The sequence below is a fragment of the Apaloderma vittatum genome, unplaced genomic scaffold (assembly GCF_000703405.1).
Source record: "Apaloderma vittatum isolate BGI_N311 unplaced genomic scaffold, ASM70340v1 scaffold463, whole genome shotgun sequence".
NCBI classification, from domain to species: Eukaryota; Metazoa; Chordata; class Aves; order Trogoniformes; family Trogonidae; genus Apaloderma; species Apaloderma vittatum.
The window spans coordinates 52,190-62,612 of record NW_009708369.1 but is presented as its reverse complement, the minus strand read 5'-3'; the positions used below and the strand labels follow the sequence as shown (position 1 = coordinate 62,612).

Genomic DNA, 10,423 nt, shown 5'->3' with positions numbered 1-10,423 from the left:
TTTAGTTTTAGTGAAACGCTAGAAGTAGGTAGATATTTTTGTGTTTCCTGCTGAGAGGTTCTGCCTAGAGTGGATTAAACACCATAAATGCCTTCAGTAACTAGGAAGGCAGTAGGGAAAAAACGTGGTGCTGTAAGAGAGGATGCTGTGTTGAAGGGTGCGATGCCCTGGGCATTTGGGAGCTTTTTGTCCTTCGCCGTTTAAACTTAAGCCAAGCCAACCAGAAGCACAGAGAAAGAAAAGTGAAATAATGTCAAGGAAAAACATCTGTTTCTAGGGTGGACCTCGGGTTTCAGTGAGTGGGTGTCCAGCGGGGAGGCTGTGGATGGATGTTCTCCTCCGGCTGCCTTCGCTGCAAGACTCTACCTTCTTACCAAAAAGGCTGCGAGGAGCAGTTTCAAATGGAAATGTCCCACAGTGCTGCTGGCAAATGGGATCGTGTGAGCTTTCCTGGTTTTTCCTGGTTAATAACCTTATGATGAAGAATGAGCATGAGCTAAGCCTGCTGATGGGGAGGGTGGAGCTGCTGCTGAGTCCTTCTGGCTCAGGCTGGTGGCCCTGGGGAAGGACCAGATTTGCTCGGCTGGGAGATCGGTTTGGAAAAGTTGTAGTGCCTAAGTCTGGGATTCCTAAACCTTCTAGCGTAAGATCTTCAACTTCCATCAAATTCCCACTGGAATCCAAGGAAAGCGTTTCTTTGTGAGCCAAGTTGAAGGCGGTACGAGCTGCAGGTGCTTGACGCTTTGGGATTTTCTTTTTGGTCTGAAGTGCTCCTCGTGAACTTTCCAAGCACAGTCAGTAAGTTACGCCTTTTGAGCAAGGATTTCTCTTCTGTCCTTCTACTTTTTTCCCTTGGGTTTCATATCCTTTAAACAATTGGGGTTTATTGGAAGGCGCATCTGGTTTGCGAGGCTGTCCCTCCGAACGGCAGCTTCGGAACGAGCTGTGCTGCATCACACGTTCCGCTCCCGACACCCAATATTTGGAATTCAGTGTGGGATAGATAATCCGAGCTTCGCTTTAATAAACCTTGCAGCTCCCAGAGTGTGAAACCACCGGCAGCTTCTGATGGGGTGCAAACTCCAGGCTGTTACTTTATTAAATTCAAGATTTCGTGGGTGCAGGCGGGGTCTCATGAAAGGGTGAGAACTTCCCTGATGGAGCTGGAAGGGGACGAGCAGATCTTGAGATGAAACCCTGTCTCGGCTTGACTGGCCGGATGAAAGAAATTGATTAAAAATACTCATTCTTCTGAGGATTTCCTCTTTGACCTTATCTTTTGTAAACTGTTGTCAGTGATGCTGATGGTGCAGAGCTTAACACACAGTTTTTGCAATAACTTCTGCGTTTTCTCTTATATTCAAGGCTCACCCCATTAGCTCTTGGAAAATAACTTGTCATGAAGTGTGTTTAACACGCAGTGAATCAGCAAGAGCTTTTCTCCACAGAGTAATTCCTGACGTGGCATATCCAGAGCCTGCACCCGGGATTTAAGATCGTTTCCAGCCTGCTGCAGGAACTTGGGTCCCGTTGGCACGTGCAGCCGAGGGAGGGAGGCGTTAGAACATCTATAACAGATTCCCAACATCAGATCCGCCTTCGTGTCTCCGTCGACTGTAATTGCTGAGGGAGGAGGTGGTGTGAAGCTGTCGGTGTTCTCCCGACCTTGGACACCCCCGAGGCCAGCCTCAGCGATGGGGTGGGTGGGCGAGATGCAGCCGACTGCTCCCACGTAGGATGGAGCTGGCCGCTCCTTCTCACGGCATCACAAGGGCGAGCAATTTGTCAACACAATTTTCTGATCTAGGTGCAACTTGGTGCAGAGACGGGGGGAAAAAATCCCATCTTTGAGTCCAGGACCATGAAATCTTCCTGTATTTAACAGGAGCGTGGTTAATCTCTTAAGAATAACTGGTACCCGTTGTACTGTTTTTATAGTGACAGGTGTTAGCTAATAGATTTGGGCTGGAGATATTCTTGAAATAAATGCTTTTTCTTTGGAAAATGATCTCCAAGCTGCGATTCTGCTGCTAAATAAGGAACGCTAATGAATGTCCTGTCAACCAAAGAGCACGTCGACTCCCCAAGAGTTATTCCAGTCTCTTACTGCAACTTTGGTTCTCTGGAGGCTGTGGCAGTCTTTGATACCCTTCCTCAAACACCAGGAGCAGGTAATGTTTGCGTATAACTGAGTTCAGGGTTTTAAAGCTCTCTGCTGTAGGTGGGGAGCAAAGGAGTGAGTATTTCTTCCTCCAAAAACTGTAGAAAAAGCACAATCTTGCCAAGGCTGGATGGAAATCTCATCCCTGAGTCCGGTGTCCTGAAATATTGGTGCTGGGAGGCGATTCCTCCACGACTCTGTAGGACATCTCCACGAAGCAGACCCTGATCTGTCCTGGTGGAAGGTTGTAGTGGCCACAGGCTGGAGAAACTTTTCCATCTCTACCTGCCTAGATTGCTGGAAAGGTAATGGAATATGCTGACAGTGCTCCGACGCTCCAGCCCCCTCATCCTCTGGTTTTCTTTGGTGTAAACCCGTGTCCGAGCAGGTTTGGTTCTTGCACCCAAGTTTAAATGGTGGCAAAACCTCTACGTAGCACTGAGCCGCTAATCTACGGCAAAGCTGATGTAAAGGAAGATCGTCTGTTACAGGAGACCAACCCGGTACAGGCTGGCTATATTTAGAGATCCCGGACCTAAATCTAACATAAACTGAGCACGATTCTGGAGTTGTTCCACGGGCTCCGGTGAGGGTGCTTCGAATTCGCACTGGTGTAAAAGAGATCAAAATCTGGGCGCTTCGCGGAGATGGCCGGAGAGAGCGTGAATGAAATCCCCAGCGAAAAAATAGAGACTCGCTCTTCAGAAACGAGCCCCCCAGCTGGCGAGACTTGTCAGAAGGCTGGAGCTATTGAAAAACGCTGCAGACAGAAAATGAATTAAGGGGATGAAAAAGTGAAAATGAGCTGGCAGAATCTTTAGGTGACTCATCAGGTGCATCTTGTAAAGTCTCTTTTCTGAGAAGTAATGAAATCGCATGTTCTAACAATATTTGCACTGCAGCAGGGAAATGCATAAATATTGGGATCAATTAATGAAATTAGAGAATTTGACCAAAAAAGCCGTAGCGCTGGCTCAGAAACCATCCCTCTTCCTTTTTGCTGGGCTCGGTGCTTGCGGCTCGAGAGGGAAATCCTGTGTTTTGGTTTCATGGGTGGCCTCAGGGTTATGGATACGCTTCAGGTGGTCACTTGCCGCTCGAGGGCTTCCACTTTCACCCCATGCAAGTCCTCGAGCCGGGTGGAGAAACGCCCTGACAGCTCTCCGGGTTTGAGAACTGGCGAGAGTAGACGCCCCTTGTCCCTGCCGACCTGTCTCTTCGTGTCCCTCAACCTCTGTGAAGGACCAGCCTGCGGGGGGGTGATAATTTTCCTTAAAAAGAGAAGTTTTCCATGCATTTAGCTGCCACTTAGATACCCCAGTAACTCCTCGCACGTGGTGGAATTCACCGTCATGGAGCTTCAATTCTGGAGCAAGGGCTGGATTTGGGGTGAAATCCTGGGCTGGCTGGTATCAGTGGGTCGATTTATGCAATTTGTAATGGAGTCATTACCTCAATCCAACAGTATTTTACCCAGTTTGTATTTGGGAGGGCGCTAAACGTTGGGTAAAGAGGAAAGGCAGGACAGACCTCGATTTATACCTCAACAACAACGGTAAAACCTGCCCGCGCCGCAGAATTTGCGCTCGGGTGGATGTCCCGGTGGGGAATCGCGAGCTCTCCAAGCAAAAAGAGCCGTCACCGTCTTCGGATTTTATCAACAGCAGAACTGCTCAGGTTCACCTCCCCTTGCTCTGGCAGCGGGACAACTGTTGTTGGAATAATTCGCCTGGTTTCTGGCGTCCTCGATTCGAGAGGATGTTGACAAATTGGAAAGATGTAAAAGAGCCACGAGGGTGGTTAAAAGATTGGCAAACGCGCCTTGCCAGCGAAACAGCCAGTCTCCTGGCTCGGATGAATTTTCCGAATATTTTTTTTGTTTTGCTTTGTTGGGGATTTTTTGTCGTTTTTTTTTCTCGAAGCGAAGGTTAAAGGGTGCTTTTAGCAGCTCCAAGTACCTACGTGAAGAACAAAAATAGACGGCGCCGGAGGCTGCCAGACAGAGGGGTAACGCACGCCGGCGCCTGGGACTTGAAGCCAGGCTCGAGCTGAACAGATCAGTTTTTATTATCTGTTGTGATATTTTACAGGAGCGCCCTGGGTTCTCCTCCAGCTCTAGGATGACATACATCAAAAACAGGGATTTATTATGGGTTTTTTAGATAATAATTGAGCATAATTCGTGGAGGAAAGTGTTCTGGCTTTATTAAGCAGGCAAACTCTGGGTTTACGTCCATGCCAGAGCATCTCTCCGTGTTGTGTCCTTACTCTACGTGCACCTCGCTGAGGGTGTTTCTTCCTCGGTGCTCGTAGATCTCCGCCGGCTGAGCCTGATTTGAGGTGTTTGGATGCTGCTGAATTAGTCAGTAAAGAAGTATAAGTGCTCGTGAGGGTTTTCTTTACCTCCTCACAAGCATTTTTCAGTGAGTTTTCCTCCTTGTGACAAACAAAAGCCGGTGACTGGCTTATTCTGAACTAAGAAGGGATAAATTATGTGTTTCCCTGCCAGTTTTGCCCCACCTTTGGTCCCCAGCAAGGCTGGATTTCTGCAGAGAGCTCGTCCAAGCAGAGGCTGTGCTAAATTTACCTCCAGATCTACGTGCGGCAGAGTTACCGAGCTAATTCTCGGTTTGTAAAGCTTTACAGCAGAGCGTGAAGCCTGCCTGCTCTTGTTCTTTCTTACCGTGCAAATCTAAGAAGGAGAACGTCTTCTCTGCCTTGCTGGTCGTAGCGGCCACGCAGATTTGAAGGAGCTCGGGGTGCGTAAAGGAGCTTTAAATATATCCTGGAAGGAGGCAGAAAATGAATCTGGTTTAAAGCAGTCCCTCGCGTTCGTTTACTACAGCAGCTAAAAGATGAATATTTGGGGTTTGGTATAAAACTACACTGCTTGTTGGGGTTTTTTTTAAATGCCATGTTCTCTTTTTTTTTTCTTTTTTTTTCTTTTCTTCCTAGCTGTGGGGAGCTCAAAAAATAAAGCAGGTAATACTCTTTTTGTAAATATATTTCATTATTTCCCCCTGTCGCTGCTTTTCCCCTTCCTGCTAAGCGCTGCTGTCCTCCTCTCCATTATTGGCTTTGCCAGTTGCTGTTTTGTCTTGCCACAGAAATGTAAATGCAGAGAACACTGTTGCCACCAAAGAGTCTGATTTTTCTTTCTTTCTTTCTTTTTTTTTTTTTTTATATTTATATATTTTGATGTCTTCATTTTCTCCTTCCCGTCTAGTCAAAAGATTTCTTGTCTCCAGTCTTTTGGAAATAGTTTGACAGTTCTTTGGGAAGGCTCGTAACTGTGTCGTACCTTCCTCCTCTGCAGTCCTGGAGCGCTTGGGGATTGATTTTTTTATTTTTTCTCCCCAGCCAGTTAATGTCAGTGCAACCTCCTGGGTAAAAATTGGTAAAAATCGGGCCAGGTGAGCTTTGTGGTGTGTTTTTTGGTAAAACAGATACAGGGTTCCCAAGGATTTAGGATTCCCACAGCCGAGGAGCTGCAGAATAACGTAAAGGTTGAAGGATTGGGCAAATCTGAATTTTTGGGTCACCCTTACGGGGACGACCAGCGTAGCCACACCTGCACGTATTTACCCCAACCCAACCAGGTCCCGAAGCGGCGTTTTGGGTTCCCCATGACCTGCAGGTGGGGAAGATGTTCCTTGGTCTGAATCTGTCCATTCTGGCTTAGTCCTTATGGGGCTCTCATGCCTCCTGTTTGCTTCACGGGCAGCATAAAGTGATTTTTACACCCCTCCCGAGCAAGCAGCCCTGCCCTGCACATCCGCCTGCCACAGTGAGGGCTTTTCCTCTTTTTCACAGGGCACAGTTTCAGCCAGGACACTGGAAATGCTGAGGAAAAAAGGCTGGGAGAGAAAACAGATTTCCCTTTCCCCCTCCTTAATCTGCCTTTTCCACCCCTGGGCTTAAGGTACAGCTGTGGGTGGCCTTTGGGGATATTATAGCACCAAGAAAGAGCCAAGAAGGTTGAGTTTACGTCTAAATTATTAACTCACACTAAATTATGTAAGGAGAGGGGAAAACAGGGTCAGGCAGAGGTTTTTTGGAGGCTACCGGACAATAACTGCCTCGGGAAAAGCAAGGAGGGTGCCAAGAGGCACAAAGTCCCTGTTTCTCTCCACCTGAAGATGCTTTTTGTAGGTGCCGGCTTCGCTGTCCCTTCACGCTGTCTGTTTGCTGACTGTTTTCCAGGCCATCATCCATCCCGACACAAACGAGACCATCTTCATGCCATTCCGAATGTCAGGTACGGTAAGTCCCAATTTACTGGGAATTCGTACAAAACGTTATTCGATTTTTTCCTTTTTAATCCTGCTTTTGAACTGCGTCTTGTAAACACTTGGACCCAGATCAGGAAGTCATTGGAACGCCCAAATCCCTTTGCAGTCCAGGAGAATTAGAATCCGAGGTCTAGCGCTTCATATTTTCCTTTTCTTCCAGTATTTTAATGTGGACTCAAGCGAGTCTAGCACTTCATGTTTTCCTTTTCTTCCAATATTTTAACGTGGACTCAAGCTAATGTCTTTCCTGGCCTTTTGGAGGTCCCCGTCACTGTAATGGGCGGTTTAATTTTGTAGTAAATAATGAAACTTGAATGGGATGAGCCCTGGTTTTCCCTGCAAGGTGGCCCCGAACAGCTGTGGCTTGGAGCCCGGGAAGGATCAGCTTGTCCGTGGCTTAACTGGGTTACTTGATTATTAAATTGTCACCTCCTCCTTCACATTTTGGGTGTTCCTCTGCCATGCACAAGTCCTCTGCTCTGGGTGGGATCATTCTTCAGGACAGCCTGAGGGAGCTGGGGTTGTTCAGCTGGAGAAGAGAAGGCTCTGAGGGCACCTTATCCCTGCCTGCAGTGCCTGAAGGGACCTATAGGGAGGCTGGGGAGGGACTTTTGACAAGAGTGTCCAGAGAGAGCACAAGGGAAATGGGTTTAAATTGAAGGAGAATGGGTTTGGATTGGATCTTGGGAAGAAATTTTTCAGTGCGAGGGTGGCCAGACTTTGGACGAGACTGCCCAGAGAGGCTGGGGCTGGCCCCTCCCTGGGGCTGGGATCCTAGAAAACCTCGATCATCAAGTCCAACCTACAGCCCTACACCACCCTGACACCAAACCATCTCCTCAAGTGTCACATCCAGCTGTTTTTTGAACACATCCAGGGATGGTGACTCCATCACCTCCTTTGGCAACTCATTGCAATGCTTCACCACCCTTTTGGTGAAGAAGTTTTTCCCAATATCCAATCTAAACTTCCCCTGGTGCGACTTGAACCTGTTCCCTCTTGTCCTATCGCTGTTCATTGGGGAGAAGAGGCCAACACCCGTCTCGCTACAGCTGCCTTTGAGGGAGTTGTGGAGAGTGAAAAGGTCTCCCCTCAGCCTCCTCTTCTCCAGCTGAGCAGCCCCATCTCCCTCAGCCTCTCTTTGTGAGACTGACCCTCTAGTCCCCAAATCATCCTGGTTGCCCTGGTTGGTGTTCACGGCCAGGTTGGATGAGCCTGGAGCAACCTGGGCTGGTTAAGGGTGTCCCTGCCCATGGCAGGGGTTGGATTAGATGATCTCTGAGGTCCCTTCCAACGTGAGACATTCTAGGATTCTGTGATACAAGCCCTTTCCCAAAAGATCTATTTAAATAACTGGAGCCTTTTCCATATTTTTTCAGGGAACATCTTCGCCCAAATACTGGGCACAGGGGAAAAATAACAGGGCTGGTGGGTTTTGTTTTCCAGTTTTTAAGGAAGGGTGATATTGAGGGTGAAGTGGAGGAGAGAAGAGCCAGGACCCACTCCTTTACCGCCTTATTCTGTGGGGTTTTTTTAAATTTTTCTTCCGCTCAGGTCTTTGCCCTTTCCAACTGTAAATTGGATCCATGAAGCTTAATTCAGTAATATTGGTAAAATGCTCTGAGACCTTCTAGTGGAAGTCATAGAGATGAGTTATAATTAGCACAAGAATTGGCAGACTTAGCAGGGGAAAATGTGAAGCGTTTGATTTCTGTGGCGCTCAATAGGATTTGGGATAAAGGCTTATGTCTAATGTACAGATATTTAACTTACACCTACGATCAAAATAGTCCCGCTCTCCTCCGTGAGGCAAATGTTCTTGCTTCACCTTCTACTCTGTGCCTTTATCTCCTGACCTTGACATAAATTAGCTCTCCTGGTACAAAATCACTAACGGGGAGGTTGATAAAGCAGATGGTGAAAGAGAGAGGTCCCACCTATGGTGGCTCCTTGACTGCAACTTGTTGGGTGACTTCAGGAGCATCCTCAGCACCTTCTCCTGGTGGGACCGGGCTCAACGAGAGGGGAAGGGCCACAGAAAGCCAAGGAGTTTTCTCCTGGCTAGGTTGTAGGAGGGTCTGATGAGCGATGGACCTGGCACGAGGGAGGGAACACATTGCGTGGCTGAGCCCGGAGAGGATCTCCCCCCTTCCATGGCACCATGGGGTCAGCTCGGGGAGCTCCACCAGGGCAGCACCCAGCTCCTTCTGGTCCGGACCTCCTGCTCTGAGCTGTCATCTCTTCCCTTCTGCTGAGTTGAGGTTTTGAGCCTAGCCCAGCTCACCAACGCCCTCCGAAGCGCTGATACGCCGTATCGGCACAGACCGGGCTTTGCTGGAGTGAGCTTCAGGGCTCTAGATGCTCCATGTCTCGGGGGCGCCTCTTAGACCACAACCCAAGAAAAGCAAATAGAGGATGGGAAGGCAATGGGGCAGGAATCGGGAGGTTGATGCTTGGTGCAGAAGATGTAGGTCCACGGACAAACCCGTGGTGGTACTGAGCTGGTGGACGCGAGCACAGCCCGTCACGCCCAGCGTGGTTTCATGGTAGATGTCTTAGATGTGATTTGTTTGTTTCCCCATCCCAAAACTGTCTATTAAAATGCATGCATCTCTTTCTTTTTTCTTTTTTTTCTTTTATTTTCCCCCTAATAGGTTACATTCCCTTTGGAACGCCCATCGTAAGTATTTTAACGTCTCTCTCCTCGCTTTGTTTGCGAGCGCCGGGAAATGCATTTTTTAGCGCTCGTGGCCAGTTCTCCGAATTCCACCTTAGCTCCTCGCCGCGCGTTCACCCAGGGTTCCCACCTTTCCCCGCGCACCTTCGCTTCATCGTGTAAAACCTGCCTGGGGGATGGAGATCGTTGTGCTCGGGGTTATTTATCAATTTAACGACATCCACCCAGCCCCCTGCAACATCTTCAGCTTCGTCTTTCCCTTCTGGAACGGGAAGACCAAGATGAGCTCATTGCCTGCAAAATGCGACTTCTGCAACTCTCGGATTTCATCTTTGGACACTTTTTTTTTTGCTTTTCTTTTTTGTTGTGGGTGGATTTTTTTTCCATTTGCATGTTTTACAAGTCGCTTCCCGAACGTGACGAGCTGCAGCACGGCAAGGCCGGTGTCGTGCGCTCTCGTCTTGATTAATTAAAGCACGGCGAGTGCTTCCCGTGGGGGTTCTTGCTAAGGGTGTTTGGAGTTTGTGCTCGTTATTGTGAAATTCGTAAGCGTTTGGGTGCTCTCAATGGCAAGAGCCAGGAGGGAGATAACTCTGCTCGTCTTCCTAATGCTCAAACCTCAGCTCGTCTTCAGGAATGGGAACTGAAAACCTCAACTCGTCTTCAGGATTTAACAGGAACGGTTAATTAACCCCATGGGACGAATGGGGAAACTGAGGCACGCAGTTTTGGCCCCTGAAGCTGGTGCCAAAAGGTGGTTGGTTCTCCGAGCTTTGGCTCAGCTCGAATTAAAAACGGTGGAAGGAGCAAAATCTGCTAAATTTAATCTTCCTAAACCCAGCAGTCGCTTAAAGGTAACGATCCTTTCCCAGCGGGGCTGCCAGCCCCTGAAAGCAGAAACCGTCGTGGCTTTTACTATTTGTTGTCGTGCGTGAGGCTTTGGTGGTAACTTTGTGTGGGGCATTTGAAAAGAAAAGGTTAAACAAAAATGAGTTAACCATCAAATTGACAATGAAATCGGCCCAAATCCAGAGCTGTCAGAGGAGCCGAGAGCTGTCAGATGAGCCCAATTTCACTAGCTGTAAAGGATAAACTGGAACCTCTTGTCATTTAAAAAAAAAAAAAAAAGGGGGAAAAAAAAAAACCCAAACGTTTCAAATGTTAAAATTAAAATGTAACATTTATGCCAATCGATCTGTGAAATTTAGTGACAAAATTGGCAGCCTGCTCTAGCATAAAAACAGTTTGAGTCTTGCATTTCGCAGAGGGGGGGATGGGATTTCCTCAAGAGAG

At 48.1% G+C, this 10,423-nt stretch overlaps 1 protein-coding gene across 1 annotated transcript in view; it reads left to right on the top strand.

The window, feature by feature from the left end:
• Positions 1-5,116: 5,116 nt before the first annotated feature.
• SFXN5 (sideroflexin 5) overlaps positions 5,117-10,423 on the top strand; it is a gene marked incomplete at both ends in the record, with an annotated part of 41,937 nt that continues 36,630 nt past the window's right edge. Inside the window, 3 exons of the mRNA XM_009866519.1 lie at positions 5,117-5,143; positions 6,365-6,419; positions 9,108-9,133. Of these exons, the coding sequence (XP_009864821.1) occupies positions 5,117-5,143; positions 6,365-6,419; positions 9,108-9,133 (108 nt within the window). The remainder of the gene's footprint in view (positions 5,144-6,364; positions 6,420-9,107; positions 9,134-10,423) is intronic.